Source organism: Macadamia integrifolia, chromosome 14 (genome assembly GCF_013358625.1).
Source record: "Macadamia integrifolia cultivar HAES 741 chromosome 14, SCU_Mint_v3, whole genome shotgun sequence".
NCBI lineage: Eukaryota > Viridiplantae > Streptophyta > Magnoliopsida > Proteales > Proteaceae > Macadamia > Macadamia integrifolia.
The window spans coordinates 4819364-4843127 of record NC_056570.1 but is presented as its reverse complement, the minus strand read 5'-3'; the positions used below and the strand labels follow the sequence as shown (position 1 = coordinate 4843127).

Below are 23764 nucleotides of genomic sequence, written 5' to 3'. Positions count from 1 at the left end.
TGCATACAAATTATACAAATTATATTCTTGTTCATCAGAATCAAATACCTTGCATACCCTGACTCTTGAGGTTCTTTTGAAACATGTGCATCACTAACTTCTTCCAATTCTTGTTTTCCTTTTGTAGACACAGAATCAACAATATTGCCTTCTTCATCCATTGAATATTTACTATTGGAGTTATTGTCACTACTCGACTCCATTGCAGTATTCATAACTATCAAATATCACTGCAAAATACACAAGTATTGATATTTGAAAGTGGATGAAATTAAAAAAAAAAAAGTATTTACAATTGAAATAAATTTTTAAGAAAATATTCATCGGTGTACAGAAATAAAAAATAAAGAAAACACATATAACAAAAATGAACTATATATCTGTACAACAATTCTCATAAGACGATCAGACACAATAATAATACAACCAATCCCATATAACCAATCCATATTAATACCTAAGGGTAAAAGACACCTCTTTTAACCATGGGTTGGTTGTTAGCCCTTAAAAATGGTTATTAATTGAAAATTTGACATGCTAAGAGAGGGTCATGTGGTAGGAAACACTTCAAGCTATCAAAGTATCACTGAAATCAAGAAATTCTAAAAAATCCATAAAAAATATCCAGATGGAAAATGATCATACACAACTGGAGAATAACAATCGAATATTGGGTGAAGCAACTAGAATTAACTACAGAAACCAGCCAAGACAAACATAATATAATTAAAGAATAAGCAGTCCATGTTATTCACGGCAAGTTATATTGACAGAAATAAAGAATTGCAATCTTATGTACTAAGAGGTTTGACAGTCAAACCCTAGTTTTTTTTCGTGGTGAGCAAGCCCCCATCTCTTTTTTCTTTTTTTATATATCCATTTGGGGTCATTGCATGAAGGTTTTGTAGGTTACCTAAATCGGGGTTCATCCTAGTAGGTGTTGGGCTCTATGGATACCCATTCTGCAGCAGTAGGAGATGCAATGGGCATGGGCCATATATACTAAGTTCAATTTGAACTGTTAAAAGTTTAAGAGTGCTTGTAGTAGGAGATTCATCGAGCATGGCCAATACATACATTTTACTGATTTTCACTTTTAGTTAATGAAAATCGGAAAATACTCCACTATATACTTTGCTTCTATGGTGATATTATTGTTAAAAATGATTCCCAACAATATTAAAGAGTGATTATGCTGATAAATACTGTTTTTTAAAAATCCCTTCTAATATTTTCTTCCTTCTTGATTTTATTAGATTTGTTCTGCAACTTCAATTTTAAGTTTCTGGATATGCCTTTGCAGATCCATCAGACATATATTTGTGGCTAGAAATAAGCTAGATGCCGTATTTTTATTCCAAGATAAGAATTGACACTGAGTGATCTAATTCCTCTTCATGAAGATTTTGCGTACCTTTAACAAATTCTTCTCTCAAATTTTTTATGCTTCATTGTAGATAATCTTCACCCACAGAGACAATGATCAGAATGCACTCAAACACGCACATGATCCGCTACTCCATTGGAAATTTTTGGTTACTAACAGGATTGAAATTGAAGAAAACTAGGAAAAATGATACTCAAATTACTAAAAAGGTTTAAAATTGAAGAAAAACGAAGAGAGAGAGAGAGAGAGACGTGGATGATACTACTCCATTTGAAAATTTTGGAGATAAAATTGAAATATATATATATATATATATGAAAATCGGTAATAGTTTATCTTAAGAGATTGTTTTTCTAATGTTCAATTTCAATTCTAATTCCAATTAAAGTGGGATAAATGAAGGGAGATGGGTTAATGAGTAGGATTACTACAATATAAAAAGATGTGGAAGATAAAAAAAAAAAAAAAGGAGATATGTGGAAGATTAAAAAAAAAAAAATTTGAGATAATTGGGATACATATCTACGATTTGAAACTCTTCCTAAATAAAGGAGATAAAATAGGTTAATAAAATCTGAATAATTTGGAATTTCTTAAAAATAAGAAAACAAAAAAAGGAAAATTTTGAATAAATAAATTAACGGAACGTTACCTCCGTAAAGAGGTTGGACACATGGCATCTTTAAACCGTAAGACCAATTTAAATCATCGATCCGCTCTCATATAGAGAGTTGACGAAAGAACAAGGCCAGCATGCGTGGCCTTATACTGCATCAGTTTCACCCAGAAGAAAGGAGTAAGCTATACAAAATATATATAATAAGAGGTTGAAAGTGGAGGAGAAGTTCGTGTCACGCTTGGCCGATGACAAACACATACAGAGATGCCATCTGTCAGTGGGTGGTAACTAACCTGCATGTAGGAATTTATCGTGTCATTCATACCAGTGTTTGCTCTGCTTATAAAAAGGGTTGCCAGCGTGCGACAGAGAGAGATAGAGAGAGGGAGAGAGAGATTTTGTAACCACAGAGCCTCACACAAACGCACAGCGAGAGAGAGAGGGAGAGATGGCAGATTTAGCAGGAAGCAGGAGTGGAGGTTGCGACAACCAGTGCGGGTGTCCAACACCTTGCCCTGGTGGCGTAGCTTGCAAGTACGTACAGTCTTTCAGTTTCGCTTTCTTTCTTCACTTTTTATTATTCTGATGATCGTAGGGCATGGTGATGATGGTGGTTGTGTTTGGTTGCAGGTGTCGCTCATCGGGAGGGGGTGGTGCTGTTGAGGGGGAGACGCAGCACATGCAATGCTCTTGCGGGGATCACTGCGGCTGCAACCCATGCACTTGTCCCAAATATAAGGCTTCTAGCGGCGTCGGCAAGGCTCACTGCAAGTGTGGTCCCGGATGCACCTGCGTTACCTGCGCCTCTTAATCCTCAGAGAGAGAGAGAGAGAGAGATTGGTGGTCAGCATCTGGTCGCAGTACGTAGTCGATGGCTTAGTATGTGTTGTAGCATGTCAGATGTATGTGAGTGAAATACTAATGGTATAATTACGAGAATAATACTAAAGGTATAGACTTTAGACAGAGGCGTCTTCACCTTAATTATATGTATGTGTATGGATTGGATATTAATTTAATATCGGATAAAGGTAGCATAAATTGAGACCGATCCCAATTGAATTTGGATTTTCGATTATTCATTTACATCCATTAAATATGGATCTTCATCTCCTCCACGGATGTAGTTTGTTCTTAATTCATGTTTCTAGTATTGGTTCTTTTTAGATCGGATCTGGTTTGCGTAGGAGATATTTTCGTTGATCTCTGGTTCTGATATATAAAATTAGATATAAAATTGGATCAGGAGACTTCGTACATGAACCTGATGTGGCTTCTAAAATTGGATCAGGAGAATCGGTTTTGGTCTAAGAATGTATTTGTGCGCATATTGTGGAGTCATCTAGAACTAATTGGGAGTGGTTAATGTGGATAAAATTTAGCCATGTGTACATCTCTAACATTTAAGGCTGAAACCCAACCTAACACAACAAGCTCTTTCATTGATATCGTTAACTAATATTTAATTTATTTTTTATCTTTTTGGATAAAATAAAAATTAAACCTTATCTTCTTTTTCTCCACCTATTCGCCTCTCAACAGGTTCAGAAGACATCGAAATCGTAAGATCATTGGACTTGATCAATCATTGTTCATCATCATCATCAATACATTGTTTTAGATTCCCACATTTTTCTCAATTACGATCATACCAACAACCATAGTAAGTTGGGGGAACGGTAATAATAAGGAAATAGATACATACGGTATTTAAATGGGTCATACAGAAATATTATTTTTCAAAAATTTGGTGTAATAAAATACGCAGGGCAATGATATGGATACGATTGTTATACAACTAGTTGTTTACAACTACATTCCAATATCTCATTGCTTTCATGAACACCTAAATCCAGTTTAGCTTTATAATTGGGGATCATTTCTTAATTTTGTTTTTTACATCTAATATTGAGTTTAATCATGTTTATCTATCATAGCCAATGTTGATAGTTGATCCATCAACCATTTTCTATCATAGTAAATAATAATAATAATAATAATAATAATAATAATAATAATAATAATAATAATAGCATGTGGATAATTATTTAACAAATTAAAATATCACCATCAACCATTTTCTATCATAGTAAATAATAATAATAATAATTATTAATTTCTGATCAAACAAGAAAATCCACAGCAACCCCTACTAATGTGAATCCATATTCTAAAATCGGAATCAGATCGCGTATAGGTCCATTCAGATATCCAATAATTCTATCTAATAACCAATGGTAGATTCATAATTAAGGTAAGATTTTAAATTGGGTGGAAAATTTATAATTAAGTAGATTTAATAGGCGAATGGATAGGAATAAGAGGGTGGACACATAATGTTCTTGATTAATATATTTAAGATAAGCTTGAAATGAAGTTAAATAAAAGGTATAAGGTAATAAAGGAGAGAGGAAGCAACACTATGGAAAGATGGGTTCTTGATTAATAGATCTAGGATAAGCTTGAAATGAAGTTAAATAAAAGGTATAAGGTAATAAAGGAGAGAGGGAGCGACAATATGGAAAGAGGGGTTCTTGATTAGTAGATCTAGGATAAGCTTGAAATGAAGTTAAATAAAAGGTATAAGGTAATAAAGGTGAGAGGAAGCGACAATATGAAAAGAGGGGTTTGAATAATAAAATAAGAAAGGGAGACGCGTGTCATCCACATTTTTCTCAAATTTGAAGAACCTACGGAAAGGGAGAAGTGTCATTTTGACTTTTGGGGGGGTTTTTTTTTCCCCAAACTAAACATATTAATAAGAATAAAACTTATTTTTTAGATTGATACGTCAAATTATGACTTTTTTATTGAAACATTCGAATACAGCAAAAATCCGTGTATTATACACGAATTTACTAACTATGCCAACAACTCGAACTCCATGTCAACAATCGTATTTCCTCTCACATGTCCCTGATTTCCCTTCAACTCAGGATGCGCATTTCAATTGAATATTGAATAAGACAATCAGATTAGGACCCATCTCAACTGGGCATTAAATAAGACAATCAGACCTTCTATGAGGCAGATGACAAAAAGGACGATATGGAGCTGTTAATAGAATTCTAAGGTTTGTTAGAGTTAAGATTGGAAGAAGATGAAAAATGAGAGATGATTGGTTAATGGAATTTTGGTTCATGATTTTGTGTGAGTTATTTTCAAAGTTTGTTGGGTGAAGGGATCCAAACATGAGAAACAAATGGAGGGATTGGATGGATGTATTATGTAGTTAAATGATGCTGGGAACTCTTAGAAATAAGGTACCTGATCTTGAGAATCACAAGATTGATATTGTTGAGATGGATTCCTTAGCAAGTTGAGGGATCATTTGCCCATTTCTTCAAATCGAAAGGTATCATTTTCCAGTATACACTTCCTGGTACACTTAAATAAAATGGAGTTGTAAAAAGGCGTAATCGTACTTGTAAGGATATGATTCGTAGTATGATAAACAACTCATCACTGTGTGAGTTTATGTGGGGCGAAGCTTTGAAAACAACTATGTGTATATTGAATCGGGTTCCCAATAAGTCAATTCCTAAATCTCCTTATGAGTTATGGATGGGAAAGATACCTAGTTTGAGACACACGTATATGGCTGTCCAACTGAAGCTAGATTGTGTAATCCACATAAAAGAAAACTCGACCTAGGACTATTAGTTGTTACATTACTATAGAGGATGTGCCACTCCATGAGGACGTTGTCACTGAGAACATTGTGGATTTACCTCCACTCAACCGAAAGTACAGGGTAGACCTCAGAGAGTGAGGAGGTATGTTATTTCAGATGATTATATAGTGTATCTCCAAGAGTCTGAGTTTGATATTGGAATCAAGGATGACCCTTAAACTTTTCACAAGCTTTGAATGATATCGATTCTAATAAAGTCTAGGAGCTCGTTAAACTACGTTCGGGATTGAAAGTGATTGGTTGTAAATGGGTAGTGAGGACTAAGTGTGACTCGTAGGGTAAAGTTGAACAACATAAATCCAGATTAGTCGAGAAAGGTTTCACTTAAGAGGAATGCATTGATTACCATGAGACCTTCTCTCATGTTTTTAAGAATGACTCACTTAGGATCATTTTAGCATTAGTGGCTCATTATGACCTGGAGCTTCACTAGATGGATGTGAAAACGACGTTCTTGAATGGGATTTAGAGGAAGAAGTCTACATGAATTAACCAGAAAGATTTAGTGTACAAGGAAAAGAAAGTCTGGGGTGCAAATTAAAGAAATCAATCGATGGACATAAGCAAGCTTCTAGACAGTGGTATTTAAAGTTCAACCACATCATTGTGTCTTTTGAATTTGTAGAGAACACTTTTGACAAGTGTATATATATGAAAGTAAGTGGGAGAAAGTTTATATTCTTGGTCCTATATGTAGATTTTCTTGTCAGCAATGATCTTGGTTTGTTAAAGGGTACGAAAACATTAATCTCTAAGAAATTTGAAATGAAGGATATGGGTTTGACATCTTTTGTTATCGGCATTGAGATATTTTGAGATACATCTCATCGGTTGCTTGGTCTATCACAAAGATCCTACATTGATAAAGTCCTTGAGATATATGTTATGAAGACTTGCATGCCTAGTGTTGCTCTCGTGATTAAGGGTGACAAGTTTAGTTTGAGCTAGTGATCGCAGAATGATCTAGAGTGAGAACGGATAAAAGACATTTCCTATTCTTCAACTGTGGGAAGTCTTATGTATTCCATGACTTGTACTCATCCAGTTATTAGCTTTACAACTGGGATATTAGGCAAGTACGTTAGTAATCCTGGTATGGATCACTGGGTGTCTGACAAGAAGGTGTTGTGCTATTTATAGGGAATGAAAGACTACATGCTTACTTACAGAGCAATTGATCAATTGGAAGTGATCGATTATTCAGACTCTGATTTTTTTGACTGCCTCGACAATAGAAAGTCTACATCTGGTTATGTCATTTTACTACCTGGTGGGGAAATTTCTTGGAAGTCAAAAAAACAAACTTGTTTCTCCACTTCTACCATGGAAGTAGAGTTCGTGGCTATAGACACTCAATCTTGTCACCCACCTAGGCAGTGATGACATACAGGGAATGATTGAGGTTGTGCTTCACATTTGAAGGGAATCTAGGCCTTTGGAAATGATCCAAGTAATGGTAGTGATTCGAGAATCAACGCTAAACCCTAATCCTATCTGAAACCCAAAAGTGGCCCGAATCAGCTTAAAACCCTAATATAACCTGAAACCCTAATCCGGCCCCAGGCCAATTTGGGACCCAATCTTGTGGCACTCAATACTAGCATGTTATATATTGACGAATTGGTTCTAAGTACTCTCTGATTGTGCGGGAACAACATAAATAAGGATTGCTAGAAAAACCCCCAGTTGGCAAAAGGGAAGAAGTCTCCACTTTGCTATTTTTGATTTTTTTTTACGATTGAAGGAGCTTCATACCCATACCATTGATTAGTACTCGAAAATATGATTTCGACGATATATCGTACACAAAAATCAGACCATCAAATCTCTCAGAATCGATTATGGAAGTCAAACAAGGATCGACAGACCCGATTTTGACCAGATTTGACCCAGACCTGTAGGCACACCCATGGGCATGTCCAGGTCCCCATGGGCCCATCCAAGCCCTCACGGACCCGCTAATACCCTACCCAAAAAGGAAAGAAAAATTAAAAATAAATGGTTTTTAGTAATAAAAATACTTTTTAGGAAAGTTTAATATTGATGGACCAGCCAAATTGAAGTAAATAAGGCAGTATTTTGGCATTTAAAACATGGAAAATTCATTTTTGGAAGAAAAAAAATTGGCAGGCCCATGGGAGCATACCATTTTTGGATAGCAGGCCTGTGGATTTATTTTAGGGACCCTAAGAGGGCGGGGTTGATACCTATAAATAGTGTCTTTCTCTCACCCATTACACACAAGGAAGAAAGGAGAGGCAAGGCCGAGAGAGAGAGAGAGAGAGAGAGAAAAGAAGGAAAGAGTGGGAGGAGGAATTCTTTCACCTCCAACCCTCAAGAAGTGTGCCAGAGCCTGGAGAGTCACTGAAGGCCTAGATTCCCTGAAGGAGAGGAGCAAGCAGTCGAGGTCAATCCAGTCTGAGCCAGGGATCCACACCAGAGCTATCGAAGCATCAGCTGGGGTCCTTCCCCTCTTAGCCCGGAATAGGGGTCAAGGTTAGGTATATTTTCTAACAGACTAGCCATAATGTAGATCTTACATTATCATGTGTATAGTATTGTATATTAGTATTATAGCAATGCATGTGTGTTAGGACATAGAAAGGGGAATATTTGAAACCCAACATCTAATAGGAAGACCGGTTCAACTGGGTGAAGTGGGTGCCTAAAACCTTCCCAACTTCATGACATGACACTTGCCCTACTCTTTGGACCCGATCAAATTAATCTCGGGTCAGCTCCAATGGATCGGGCCCACATACCAAGTCCCAGGTCCTAACCCTAGGTGACGACTCCAAATATTTATTTTTATTCTTAAAAGATACCTGAGGCGGATAGGCCCGCGAAATATGCCCCCTACATATCCTCGAGTGAGGATGCAGCAGCGCAGCGGCCCGTTGGAGCGACCCCCATCCCCTCCACAGTGTCAACTTTGCTAGAGAGTGCCAAGCTTCCAATGTTAGATGCTACCTTTAAATGCAAGAATATTCACCTTATTGTATTTATATAAAAACATGTTTTGCTAATACATGTTTGTAATTGTATGCACTAACCGCATCATGCATCATGCATCATGCTCGAAGTAAAATCATATGGTGAGAATACTCCCTATCGTGTCCGTACCCTCGAGGAGGTCAATGCACGATATAGTAAGTATTCTGAGATCACATGATACTCGCTTCCTGTACAAGAATTCTTAGAGCATAATTGTGTGGTGAGGATGACCATACCCTCAGGGGGTACGCGCACCTTATGGCATTCTGAGATCGTATGGGAGCACTTTTTGTATTACACTTTTATACACTCACAGCACGGTTCCGTTCACCCCTGTAGCCAGTTGATTAACCTCGTGTGTAGTTACGAGTAATAGGCAAGGACGCTACCCCCTTGATACCGTACCCTTGGGTATATCAAAATGATCATGTACCTTGAGTATATAGATCCTGTCAAGGAAGCCTATATGGTCTTATTCCATCCACTGCATCCTCACATCATGTAGGAAATAGATGAAGAACCCCTAACAATGCCACAAGGTGACTGAGTAGGTTTGTTTGAGATCTAAGTTGGAGTGATCTTATAATGCATTCGAATTATCAAAAATATGTTCTCTCGCGAGTGGGTTGTCAGTTAAAGATTCTTTCTCGAAAATATGGAATGACGCCTCGATGATTTGGTATGTATGATTCTAGGACGATTCCCACCAAATTGTACGGAATGTCAAATCATCAAGGAGGTGCATTTTATGAGCATCCAGAGGGGAAAGAATCATCAAGTGGGATAAATAACAAAGAGTAGAACCCAACAACGTAGGATACCTCATAAGACCACTTTTTGCTAAGATAGCCCATGTTTGTACTAACCTTGTATGAAATGCTTGTTTGCAAAAAAAAAAAAAGAATAATATATATATTATATAAAAAAAATCATAAAAAATTTGAAGCCAAACTTCCTTTGTGGATCAAGCACGATTCCAAACCCAATAGATCCCCTGTTGTCCATGTGGACTCATCAGGGTAGCCAGTTGACCCACCTAAGTCCACTATCACCCTGGTCAGACAGTCCTTCTTCAGAGAATCAGAACCCAGTCAGGATGGAAGCGTTTGCTAGGGACCCAGTCAGTGGTGATGCACCGAAGCCAGCATGGGCTCATCCCTTGGAAACTATGCAAGTTGAAGTGGAAGAGTTTAAGAAGAACTTGGCACAGATCATACAGGAGATTAGGAACCTGTCTAGGGCTGATCTTATCCCGAATCAGAATGAGAATGTTGCTAGAAAACTGATAAGAGTGGACCCTATTTCAGGAGAACCAAAATGGTCTAGATAGCCACGCCAAGAGGAACCTCCATTATGCCCAAGGCCCCACCTAGGATTGTTATTGATGAAGAAGAAGAAGATTTTGCTGCCCATATGCAAAATGAGCTTCCAAAAACAGAAAGGGAAAAGAAGATGAGAGAGAAACTAGAAAAGTTAGAAGGCATGATATGGAGTAAGAGCTAGGAGGGGCAGTCCACGGATCCCAATGAGATAAGTTTCTTCTCTGGGCACGGGTTCCCGAAATTAAATAGCAGACGGATCGTATTGATGGGTTAGGGGACCCCAAGGCACATTTGAAGATATTAGTGAGTATCACTAAGTCATGGCATCTTACGGATGGGCAGATGGCGCAAGCATTTATGCTGACTTTATCAGGGTCAGCCTTGAGGTGGTTAACACAATTGGAACCCGCACAGACTCAAATTTGGGGAATAGTTGTGCAAGCCTTTACCAAACAGTACTCTTACAATACAGAAATTGTTGTCAAAGAACGTGAGTTGGAGACCCTGAGATAACAACCCAAGGAAGGGTTTACGACATTTTTGATGAGGTTTCGGGATAAGGCCACCAAAATGGAAAATCATCCTACTGAGGCGGAACAACTGGAGATGCTGATTGAGAATCTCTCCAAGCCTTATTATGATGTCCTTTACTACTAGCACTTGCAGACCTTTGATGCCTTAATAGCCATGGGCACTTGAGTTGAAAATAAGTTGCTAAGAGATGCCCAGTATCAGGTAGTACCCCATGACTTAAAAAAGAATATACGATTTGGGCGAGGCAAAATTTCAAAAACAGGCACAGTGAATGCAGTCCATCAATCAATACCATCAATGATAGTATTTTAGTCACAGCCGTTTACTATATAAACGGAACCTGGAACCTAAGGGGCCTTGCGGCTCAGGAGGCAGTTCACAGATTTGGGAAGATAAGGAATGTAATAGTACACCAATTGTGATAGTGTAGCGACATGGCAACGATCTCCATGTCCAGGGAAGATAAGGAATGTGAAATTTCTTGTAAAATTGTTAGTATTGAGGGGAGAGTGTTATTGTTCATGTGATACCACCTTGTTGTTTAGTGAGATATTTTGTTACCCAAGAATAGGGTATTGCTCTTGATGCTTATTGGTAGCCTTTAGTGTACCTAAAGAGAACTTTGTAATCTCATTATTTACATAGTAGAAGTTTAATCTAGACTAGGTCCCGTGGTTTTTACCTTTCTCATTGAGAGGATTTTTCACGTTAAAAATTGGTGTCTCCTATTGTGGTTTGGCTTGATCAATTTATTTGCATTAATAATTCTCTACATATTGTTGTTGTTTTGTATCTCTATTGTTTTGCACATAGGTGGTGGGAAACATATTTGATTTTTTTCCCAACAACTGCTGGCCCAGCAGGAATCCAAACAACCATAAGATCCAGCGAGGATGGTGATCTACGGGGCTAGTGGCCAAGATGTAACTTCAATCGAAATGTAGTTCCTGCAAGAGATGAAACAGAGAAGGAAGGAGAGGAGGAAGAAGAGAGAGGGAGAGAGGGGCAAAGAGAGGGAGTGAGAGGATGAGAGAGAAAGATCAAAGAAAGAGAGGCGGGGGAGCAGCCTAGCCATAAGGCTAGCTAGCTAGATTGGTCCAAGGCAGTGACTTCACTTAGGCTTCCCTTCACTTAGGGTTTCCTCGAGGGAAAGGGGCTCCACCTTCAAAAACTGTACTTGGAGCGTTATTACAAGGATTAAAAGGGTGAATGAGTAGAATATTTGAGATGATTTTTTATCTTATATGTTTTGGGAACTTAGGGGATAGAGGCAATCAATTACAGTTATGGAGTCCATTTCAACAATAAGTTTTTGCCCACAGAAGCAAAAGACAAGGAGGAGATGGGGTTTAATTTCTATTTTACCATTTTTCACACTAAGATAAGGGTAAAACATGAATTAAATATTAATTAAGAGATACGAGTGAAGGAGTTTGTTCCGTTATATTGGGCTTCAACCTTCTATATTGGACGTGTACACATGACTTATTGAGATAGCAACGTAAAGGTAACAACCACCCATTAAATTTTATCTAGTTAATGTAAGTTGGTTACATGTGTAAATGGTTAATAGTGGAGAAAAATTAGGGAATGGATAGTTCCCATAATAAGGCAAAAGTTTTTTTTAGGCTGGTTACTTTCCAATTAGTCAAGACGTATTAACGTAAAACTATTTTTTTTATTTTTTATTTTTTTCCGATCGCCTGGAAGGGAGAAAAGAAACATCTTGTTCTTTCTTCAACAATTTCTGATCTCCAGTGGAACATTCAATAGGATTCGAACCCAAATGAAGTTCTGACCATCTGTCAGAGAAAAAAGAACGAAACCCAATGCAAGTTTTTCTATTTTAACTTGCTCCCCCTCCCTGATCAAATGAGAATGGATAAGAAGCTCGTGGGATTGACATTGGGGGGCAGGGATGACTATATTTTTGGGAGCAAACTCCAGGAGAATATGATAACTATGAGTAGCTATGATATTATAAGTTTATTCCTCTTGATTGAAAATGTAACCTTCATTAGCATATTCATTTTCAGTGGTTTCCCTAATCAAACTTTCCATCTCCGTCTACCAAAACTAATGGAAATGTTTCAAAAAAAAGTAGGCATACGGCATACAAAAAGCTCACGTCCTTCTTTGTCTCTAAAGACGGGATGTCCTAATCATTATTTCTTGTTTCTCTCTCTATCTAATGATTCTAATTTCTATTCTTCTTCTTCTTCTCTCTTATTATTATTTTTTTTTTAACTAACTTACCTTGTCAACATTCTAAGAGGAAATAGATAATGCACACATTAAAATGTGAGATCGAAATTAAATAATTAGTTTTGGTATTTTGGATGAATAATCAGTTTGGGTTTTAATCTGGTACAATTTTGGTTTATTTAAAAAAAAAAAATTGGTTTTTACGATTTTTCATGTAATGAGGAAATTTGATAAAAACATTTTAAATCTTTCCTAAACAAAATGGGTAAACAATCAGGAATAGAAATTTAATAAATTTGATTTGATTTGACGTGTTTATGTTTAATTGAAAGAAAAGAAAAAGAATAAATTGTAAAGGGAAGGATAACTAATTAGTGAGGACAAGATGACACACGGCTGTAGTTCTGTTGGTCCAAAAGCATTTTATCTTAACAGAGTTTTATCTATTACAAAGGTTAGGTGTGCTTGTATGTAATATTAACCTTTGAGTTTGAATTGTAAAACATGGCAAGTTTGAGAAGTTCTTCGTTAGTTAAAAAAAAATGATGAAAAAATGAAATTTGATATTTTAAGCCAAACACTAAATAAGAGAGAAGGTTAACCATAAAACAGGAGAGGATGAATATCTAAATCCTTAAGTGCTTGTGCTTATGTCAATTTTTTACTAGTTTGAGCCATTGTAAGTAGGATCAAATCAAATAAATTAATGCAAATAATAATAATATAATACATGTTTAAACAATATGAGCATGTATTCATTATGTAACAATACATGCACTACCTAATAAACAAAATAATAGCATGAATCTTTATCATAGCTTATATGTTTTTTTGAAGCAAGTGTAACAGATATTCCTTCCACTACTTAGAATAATCAATCTCATCTCTAATTGAATACAAATCCCATTACAAGTCAGTCCCCATTGAACTAAAATCATTTTTTTTTTTTAAGGACCATTGGAGCTAACCCTAAACATTCCATTCAAACATAATCTATCTCATGCAATTGGTCCACAATTGATGCCACAATAATCATTCAAGACACAGAAAAAAAATAATAATAATAATAGGACTCTCATGATACCTTCACAGCAAGACATAGGAAAGGATCTTGTCCTATTCTAAAACCTGAAACAAAAATGGAAAATACTAATAAAAAGGAAAAACTGAAATAGCCTTCCATGGAGTTTTATACTCGGAGACTTGCCGAAAAAGAGGAGCGGTAGTCAGCCTCCGCTGCTGCAATTGCCTTGATGGAATTTTTCACTATCGATCAAAATTTAGGAAGAGGAAGGGAGAAGGGGTATTGAGTCAAGAGCGAAACAAAGACCGATAAGAAGGGGGAAAGGGTGTAAAATACTTTTACTTTAGACGTATAATATGCATATAATACACGAACTTACTAAAAGATTTGACCTAGTTGGAACTTGTCTGTGGGTGAGAATACAATTGTACATTCTTATGGGCAGGGAATTAGGGTGGTGGGAGAGCAGTAACCCAGCCCATAAATTAGCTTCTCTCCGAGTCTCTTACCTATTTGGTGCCCACGTCACGATTAATCTCATTTCCATTTTGGGAAAAAGAATATTTTGCTTATATGTTTACCACAAACGTTCCCCACGTTCAAACTAGGTAACACTAGAAAACTCCAAACGGATAAGTTAGCATTACTCTAATCATTCATCAGTTCAAAGTCTTCAGACGGTGGTCAAAAGATTCCCTCCCCCCACCAAAAGTTAAGTCACGTTTGCTGGTTTGAAACCATTGATTTTTCTCCCCTGCACATAAGGTTGTCAATTGATACGGTTTCGATAATTTGATATAATTTCAATATGATACAACAGACTAAGAGTAAATACTAACATTCTTATATTTCAATACCAAAACCTTATCGATTTGGTATGGTTTTTATTTGATATAAATATAGTATCTTATTTGAAACAAAGATGATTCCGATAGGATTTATATTTGATATTTTTATCATCTTTTGCCTTTTACGAGATATGTCATATATGATATATGTTATCAATAATTCTGTATTCAATAAGGGTGTCAACCGATATAGTTTCATGTGGTTTTGATATTCGATACGATTTTGGTATTTCATGTAATAAATAAGAATTCGATTCCATATGTCAGGAGAGCCATTTAATTGCGACTCTTTGACTATGAGAAAAATTGTACATTTCGTATACACTACTAGAAACCCAAGCTCAAATAGAAACTATGGAGAATGAATTTACAAACCACAGTTAACAAAGCCATTGTGTTCAAAGTAGCCTAAACTGCACTATGAGTACATGGTCCTCACAGTCTCCCCAATCAACTCGGATAGAATCATCCGCTCCACCTCTCTTTCTATTGCCTCAACATCACGATCCATCACCTTGCACCACCATGGTGTCACCCCTATATCTCGTGCCACCATTGAATCAATCGTATAACATGAATCATCCATTGGACGATACGAGTACCCACAGATCGTTTCAATTACACTATCCAACAATTTCTCCCCACAGGGTTGTGGAACCATGCTAGAATTAACTGTCTTCCATTTTAATCTTGAAGTCATCCTTGAAGAAGGTCTGAGCATGGTAGATAGTGCTTCATTAGTCAAATCAAACAGTAACTTCTGGTCTAATTCTTTGTCACAATGATCATCTTCTTCCTCCTCCTTGTCCCTTCTTCTATAAGATTCTCCCACTTCTTTGAAAATCCAGTTGCTTATGGGCATCCCAAGGGGGTCCCATCTAGAATAAGAACCATCATCAAACAAACCATCATAAAAACCAGAAGCAACAAGGAGATCTCGTATGTAAGCTTCTGCTGGGTCGTCTAATTCCTCAACCTTGACCTCCAAGGGCTCCTCTTTCATCACCATGTCTTCGGAGCAATCATATTCGAGCTCATTCAACTGCCTTCGCAGCTCTGGATAGTCATCAACAGAGTGTCAGATGCTTGAGCACAATGCCAATTACCTGTGAAACTGAAAACCTAACCATGAAGCAAGAGAGAAAAGAAACACATAAAGGAAACAGCAAACCACCACAATCTAAAGATATACATGGTTCAGCAAGATCCCTATTATGTCCATGGTCTGATTAGAGTCTTTATAAGCGATACGCAAAAATAGGGTTATAAAGTGAACTCTATGCGTCGCGCCTCTCTTTCTTGCAAGAGTTTTTCTGTAACCCATCAAAACCCCCAAAGTTAGCCCTAAATCCGTATGGGCTTTTAATGACCCTTTTGAAGCGGTTTACAACCCCATATGCACAAGAATGTCCATAAATGGCTAAACTGTTTCCTAAGAATACAAGGCATCAATCCTCAACACTAGCAACTCTTTCTTGCAACTTCAATAAAAAGGAAGACATTCTTGAAGACATGCTATGATACAAGATATATCCTAATATCCAAGGATGTTCTAGAAATAATCCACAGATGCAAATGAGAGAAGTCAGCACTCAAACAAAATGGAGTGTCAGGAAGGGACTTCTTGCAAATGTAAAAGTTCAAGTGGAAGGGTTCAAACCCAAAAAGGTGTTGAAAAATAAGTTGTAAAGTAAGATCAGATTCAAAATATTTCGAAGTTAAATTACAATCATTTAAGGAAAGGATTACAAAAGTTTCCACTTTAGTATTAATTTGATTTTACTTCCCTTTCTTTCATTTCCCTTGCAGTTTTCCTTTATTTCCTTTGCAACCAAACGGAGTCATTGAAATTTCATGACCATCTATAATCTATAATCTTCCCACCACTCCCCCCCCCAAAGCGGTTTCTAGTTCATCCATCCGACTTCCTGGAGGGTTTAATATGAAACAGAAGGTCACAATCATCAAAACAGGTCTACTTTTACTGTTGGAGACATGTTATAAGCAGAACAACTCAGATGTATCCCGAAAATGACACACAAACACAATATAAACAGCTCTATTGTGTATACATTGCGTTTGTAAGATGTAAAAGAGTTGAGAACTTTATTTCCTACCTCTAGAAACCACCTACTGCATATTTTCTTCAGTGTATGCATATAAACAAAACAATGTTTAACATGAAATAAGAAACTATTCCTCAAGGATTTAAAGATGAAATAAAACATTAATAAAAATCAATCTAGCTTGTCAGATTAGTTATGATGCACAAAACATTATCAGTTGAGTCCATTTTTTAATGACACACACTTCTGTCTTTAGACATACGAAGCTTATTCACTCCAAAATCTACGAAAATATCAACACATATTAGAAGACCATAGTTATCAATTTTTATGGAGACCATTGTGTCTTGACACCTCCAATCAACTTGTACTTCTATACTTTTGTGAAATGAAAGGCTATAGTTATCATGTGCGTGCGTGTGCACACATTTCATTATGGTTAAACATGCTTAGCCATATATGCATTTCATTATGGTTAAACACACTTCTGGTACATATAAATATAGATGGTTATGCCAAAAATGATGTTTAAAAGGAAACAGGAATGTTAACAGATATGTCTATGTAGCATTGATAAGCTCATTATCTCCACCTACAATACTAAATAGTTCATGCAATATAAAAGGAAAAAATCATTTCATGCTACGCCCTTTCCTCTGTGTGCAAACATGGATCTAAATTTTATTTATTTACTTATTTTAAACTCTTCCATGTATAACTTCTTTTAGGCCTTGGGCCAAAGGCAGCAGGTATACCTATATTGACCAATCATTAGTCCTGATCTACAAGATCAATATACCAACGAATGCATGCATCAAATGATTGACCAATGAACTATTATGTATTGAGCAATAATGCATGCACCATGTAGAAGGATCAGATATAAAACCAGGCACTTATGACATGACGAAATAAAACCGTGTAATATGTCTTTCTGAACCTATAAACATTGATCAATCATACCGTGAAGGTTGGAGCTTATCTCTCTGAAAACCTGTGGCACAGGACAATCATCTATCAAGGGTACATCCAATGTGGAGATTGGGCTTGGATGGTCTACTGGCCTACAGAGTTCTTCATGAGCACTGCTACATACTGATGCAGGGCTCGGTGGCACCTCAGTTGAGTTCTCCTGAGACCCAGAACATAAAGTCATAAACTTGGACGGAAAACGGAAGAAAAAGAATGCTGAAATTCAGAATGACTTTTGTTGTCATAGTATAAGACATCAAATTTATCAACTAAATTAAAGAACAACAGCACTTACATGGGGATTGCCAAAATTCGTCCCAACAGAAGGCCCACTCATGATGTCTTTCACGGAATCAGATTCACTGCTTCCTGCTTCGTCGTCTGATTGGATCTTTCTGCCAAATAGTTTACCTCTCAGACTGAAACTGGATCTGAGATTTGAAACTTTCCCTCCGAGGCTGAACCTCTCTTTCCTTATTTTTCTCACTTCCACTGAAACATTTTCAGCAGCTTCATGCTTCCTCCTGATGTGAGCCCCAGTTAAAATGTGCCGATCCTTTAAAAGTAGCTTGCCAAAGGAAGTTCCTGAAACTGGAGCTGACAAAGATCTAACTAGGTTCCTTGGGGACACTATCCCTGCATGGATCTTCTCATTGGTCTGACCATGTCTGAAAGATCTGGTTTGCTTTTCAGCTTCATCTTTCACATTTTTCAAACAGCTCCCCTTGTTCCCAGTTTTCATGACATCTCTGCTTGGTCTTAGTCTCCTCCCCTCATTGTCTAAAATAGAATCTCTTGAGTCATGAAAGCCAATTTTCAGGGCATTCACATCACTTTCTGGTTTGAGAACATTCCTCAGCCTCTCCGACAAAAATTTCCTGGTGTCTCTGTTGATGAACTCTGGAGAACTTAACCCATTGACTTGGATTTCGCTTCTACATGATCTGCTTGATTCTGATCGGAGCAAATTCACCCCAAGGTCCTTTGTAACATTTTCTCTTACCTGCTTAGCAATACTGCAGGAAATTTCTCTTGGATTTGACTGCTTTTCCCTGAAAGGGGTCTCAATTCCACCCCCTTTGACCACCATATCCCCTTCAGCATTCTTTCCTTGTAATTCACATCTCAGCCTTTCCTTCACCTCCTCAAGAAAATCTTCAATACTGCCTTCCTCTTCAACACTATCCGATGAACCAGCCCAAGAGTCTTCACTGCCTCCATTTCTATCAAGGCCAGGCTTCAAGATCACTATCTTAGTGGGTACAGAAGATTTACCAAGTTTTGGATTACAATTAATTTCGGGGACATGCTCCAAGTCTATGGTGCAATTTTGCAAATTCACATGTTCCTTTTTGCTAGTTTGGAGAGCTTCCTTCTTAAATCCATGATGTTTTGAAGCACAAATTTCTTGGCAATTTGTTTCTTGTATTGGCAGTGACTTCTGATGCTTTAGTTCTATAGGTTTCTCATTTGATGTGGATCTCCTAGAACCTGTGTAGAGAGCCATCTTTTCCTTGTTGAGATTCTCTTGAGCGAGCCATTGAGGAGGAATTCTGCCAAGTTCAACAAACCTTTCCCAAACCATGGCTGCTTGCCATGCTTCAAATTCTTTCTTGAATTTCTGTAGTTCCTCCTCTTGAGGATGTTCCCGAGGTCGTGGTTTTTCAAACTTTGGGACACAACTGGACCGGTCAAATTGTCTTATTCTACGACGGGATATAAACTTTACTTCCCTTTGTTTTAAATGTTTTGATTCTAGAGGATTAAATTCAACCAAGACATTTTGTAGTTGTTTTTCTCTTTGGGTTTTCTGTCCTGTTTTTTCATTCCTTTTCTCCTTTTCATGGATTGTCAATTTCGGGTCTGATGGTAATGCATCCATTCCCATCAAGCGAGCAACTACACTCGGCGCATTGCGTCTCGTCTCTGGTCCTTTAGATATCTCCCCGTCAATCAAATTCTTCATGGATTTCTCACTTGGATTTTCGGAGGAATTCTCACTTGGACAACTTGTTTCAGAGGAATTCTGCTTCGCGTGAAATAAATACTGAACAGCATATAATCATTTCTCAGTATCAGAGAGAGAGAGAGAGAGAGAGAGAGAGAGAGAGAGATTTTCAACTTCTAACAGAAATTGTATATTGCTAAACCATCAAAGAACACGATTGAAGAAGCTGTGCTCCAAGGTGCAGAGCTTCACATGAAGCACATCAAGAAGGTTGGCCCACCACTTAATAACCCAATTAGGAGTGTTATGTGAGAATTAACTTGGATGAGATGATAGGAAAAAACAGATACAAATTTCTCCCCACAATGCACCTATAACCATATTAATTATGTCCCCCAAAAGGACGAAATATGGAAGATGGTATCGTGCACTGTGGATTCAACCCTCTTTCCTGTGTGCCTCAGAGATAGCTCTGCCAAAGGTAGACCAGATGCATGTTTGGCTCTTTTCCTCAAAAGGTAAATTTAAGAAATAACACATCAGAAATTTTAATGTAGTTAATAACTGAAGAAGATGAAAAATGGATTCTTTTAAAAACTTTTTACTCATCTTTAAAATCCAGAAATGACATGCATAAAGGGGCTTCTTGTCAACCATAAAAAGGTGCATTTTTTACTTCCCTAAAAACTATAATACAGCACATGATGGAAAAATTACCAATATGTTGCTTCCCATAGCAGAAATGTTCTGAGAAGCTTCCGTTGGTAGTTCCATGCTATTCCAAGGGGCTTCAAAGCCTGAAGAAGAGGCAATTAACAGTATTACATTTCTAAATAGTATAGCCAAAAGAGAAATCAGATAGAGAAAACTCATTGGGCTTATTTTTCTGTGCAGCTGTCCCTCATGGGTGGATGTAGATGTCAGAGGTGGCTTTGGTGATTCAAGCCTGTGGTATTGTAATCCATCACGTCCTAATTGCATGAACTTCATGATTTTTTTTTTCTTCTTCAATGAAAGGTAAAGCTCCGTATCAGTTACAAAAGAGAAGTCCCACAGGACTGCAAGGACACAACCCTCGACATTGGTTGAATCCATTATCAGAAATGAAAGCATTAAGTTGCAAGGACTTGGAAAAGGTTCTACTCAGAGAAGGTCTTGAAATTCAGATACAACTACAGGGTTGAAATTTTAAATAGAAATTACAAAAGTTAAACAGGGAGTCACATAGGTTGATAGCATTGTCCTTTCTAAGATTCATGGATTTTTCACCTTCTGTGCCTTGCCACCATACAGACATACCAAGAAACAAAACAAAAACTGATAAGCAATAACAGACAACAGGAGCTTATAACTTCAAAAAATAAGAAATATAAAAGTAAATAATCAACCTACCATCGACATGTCTCTTACGTGTCCACAACATGCTGGACTGGCTACACTCAAATAGGTGCAACAGGCCTACCATTGTGCCAGATGAGTCCTATTGAAAGCCTGGTCTGATTAGCAGTACATCAATAGTTTATCCCACACAAATCTTAGAAGATTGTGCTTTCTACAATATAAATACTTCCAAACACCATCCCAGAACCTGCAAATCGACAGCAAAGAGTTTATAACAGTAACATTAAAAGTCGGTAAATCAGTTAAGAAAGCAGATTAGTAAAGTGGGTATTAGGGTCCAACTTTGCACCCTCTCTTTGATACTTTAAGCATGTGTGATGGATTTGAACATTTCAACTTGCATCTGTGACACATGTACTTAAGATTTCCTCAATCAGAAAATTGAGCAAATTGTGTCATTATCTCAACTGTGCCAAGTTGAAACGTCAAGTTTACACTTTTTTTCTTGGGTTGGGGGCGGGGGGGATTATGTATAAAATGTATTTGATAAAAGACAAGAGATAGCTACATAAATAAAAAGTTAAATGAGGGAAAAGCATAAACAGAAGAAGATTGACAATTTCCCACAAAGATATGCATCTTATTAACTAATGAAACAATGAAACCAACCCTGTTTGAAGCCAGTAGCCTAACTTATCAAACTCATGAGCCTAAATTATATGGATTAGATCCACAAAATTTGACTTCATTGATCCAGAACATTTGTTTTAGCAAAACATAATTTGTCTCAATATGATGATTTACTTTGTTCTGAACCATCCCGATATGGTTCTCCTATGAGACAAGTTGAGTTTCAAATCTCAGCATCCCAATTCAAAAGATGAGTCTTTCAGTCTCTTCTATTTCTGGCATATCAAACAAGACCTAGAAACTGAGAACACCAGGTTAACAGAAAACCGACAAGTATCCAACCCAGACAAGATGGTAAACCACGCTAAATTTCACAACTAAAAGGAAAAATAAAATGAAACATCAATTTAGCCAGCCGCCATCACTAACCCAGAAAGCGAATGGCCCAAAACTGTTGAGCAACCAATCCTATTGGTCAAGCCTGATTGCAGTCCTGAACAACCAGCACTAACCAAATAGAAAGAAAACTTCGAGTCATGCTTACCCAAGTAAAGGAACATTAGAAGGGGGGAGAGATTAAATTCCAAACTTTATATGCCATGCAAACCCAAGTGAAGGAAAATTAGTGAACTGTAATTATTTCATCCAATTCTCCCTACAATGTCTAACAAATCTATAAACCATACACATTCAATTTGAATGCTCTTTTGACAATTACATCTTCTTTTAGGCATAGCTTCTGACCCAGAAAAACAAATAATAAATTTCAACTATTCTGGTCACACTTGATACGATTCATTAGAGTCAGAATTCAAATATCCAATGCCCCAATCCAAGCATACAGAATCAATCTACATGAATCATGAAGAGAGCTTAACCTAACATACCATCCAGAGAAAACAAAAACGAGCGCGAACCCATCACCAGGAGCTTATCCTCCACTGCATTGATGAGTATAAAAGAAGGAATTCACAAAGAGTTGAATGGAATTCAAAGAAGTGGAGATATCGTCGAACAAATAGAAGTCGGTACAGAGTTGAAATTTAAAGCTAGGAACAGCAATTGTTTCGTGTTGGGACCCTGGAACTGGCGGAAATGTTATACTTTTAGTGCGAGAAGAATCCATGGATGGAAAATAACTACCAGAAAGTGAAAACCTCTCCTCAATTTTCTGTTACTCTTTGGTCAGCCCACTCCTTTCTTCGTGATCTTTACAGTGAAAGGGTTTTTTCCTTTTTTTTTTCTGAGACTTTACAGTGAAGGGTAACAGAAACCATCCTCCGGATCTATGCCAGCCCAGGTGTTGCCGTATTCATTATTAGGACCCACAATTCATTGGATGGCTATGATCATTATCATCATTGATTATCACAGCTGATATCTTTCACGTGTACAGAATCGATGTAGAGGACAGTTCGTTTTGGCCCTCCCTCTTCGTTTTGGAATTTCTTTAATTTTTCCTTCTTTTACATCCTAAAAAATATAATAAAAGCCAGCTCAGAAGTTAGTTTTGTATGTGCGCACGAAGCATCAACTTGGCGACCTTTTAAACCACCTGTATATAAATTTGGAGTTTCTTATTGATGGTTCTATAATGAACGCAGTGCGCAATACCCCACGTCTCATAACTTCGTTAATCCTTGATAGTCACTCCTCCCACGCCATCATGGTTTCGGTATCGTAGTAGTGGTTTTAATCGTATCGGTCATATCATATTAATTGTATCGGTTAAGACAGAACATTCAGGGATAAAATAGTAAAATAATATATTTTTCAAAAAAATCAATAACAAAAATAATCGATACATACCGATCTAGATTGATACCTAAATCTATGCACACCATAGGATAAGAGAAGAGAAGCATAATAGGAGTGTTAAGATCAATGGGACCCGAAGGACTTATCCCTATTTAAAGAAAAATATTAGTACTTTAGATCATTTTATATCTTACAAGTGAATTAATATCAAATACATAGAGATTGAGGATCAGTCTCAACTGATAATAATCGATATTGGCATTCTGATCGATCCGATTCAATTTTTAAAACTATTGTTCCACTTGGCTACTAGAATTGTATCATTAGGAACAACTTGTCTGCTTTGACTTTTTGCATCTATTGCTTAACTTTGATGCATGATTTCATAAATCACCGAGGTTAAGATAATAGGGCCGGTTTCA

The 23764-nt window shown here is 37.1% G+C and overlaps 3 protein-coding genes across 8 annotated transcripts in view; 1 reads left to right on the top strand and 2 right to left on the bottom strand.

Moving 5' to 3' along the window:
* LOC122061708 overlaps nucleotides 1–161 on the bottom strand; it is a 103406-nt gene extending 103245 nt beyond the window's left edge. The window contains 1 exon segment of the mRNA XM_042625126.1: nucleotides 49–161. Within this exon segment, the coding sequence (XP_042481060.1) occupies nucleotides 49–161 (113 nt within the window).
* On the bottom strand, nucleotides 37–22858 carry LOC122061783. Of its 6 annotated transcripts, none has more exons than XM_042625249.1 (6): nucleotides 22463–22839; nucleotides 21006–21201; nucleotides 20331–20410; nucleotides 17961–19712; nucleotides 17657–17825; nucleotides 14857–15683 (listed from the first exon to the last, which is right to left on the bottom strand). In XM_042625249.1, the coding sequence occupies exons 2-6, from the start codon at nucleotides 21076–21078 to the stop codon at nucleotides 15046–15048; spliced, it is 2712 nt and encodes a 903-aa protein (XP_042481183.1). In that variant the 5' UTR covers nucleotides 21079–21201; nucleotides 22463–22839; the 3' UTR covers nucleotides 14857–15045. The 6 variants fall into 6 exon arrangements, with proteins under 6 accessions (XP_042481187.1, XP_042481183.1, XP_042481182.1 ...); XM_042625248.1 differs by having other exon boundaries at nucleotides 22472–22839; XM_042625253.1 differs by lacking the exon at nucleotides 14857–15683 and adding an exon at nucleotides 37–230 and having other exon boundaries at nucleotides 20331–21201; nucleotides 22728–22858.
* LOC122061784 (metallothionein-like protein 4A) lies at nucleotides 2406–2999 on the top strand. Its single transcript, XM_042625254.1, has 2 exons — nucleotides 2406–2540; nucleotides 2637–2999. Exons 1-2 carry the CDS (start codon nucleotides 2455–2457, stop codon nucleotides 2815–2817), a joined length of 267 nt encoding a protein of 88 aa, XP_042481188.1. The 5' UTR covers nucleotides 2406–2454; the 3' UTR covers nucleotides 2818–2999.
* Nucleotides 22859–23764: the final 906 nt, after the last annotated feature.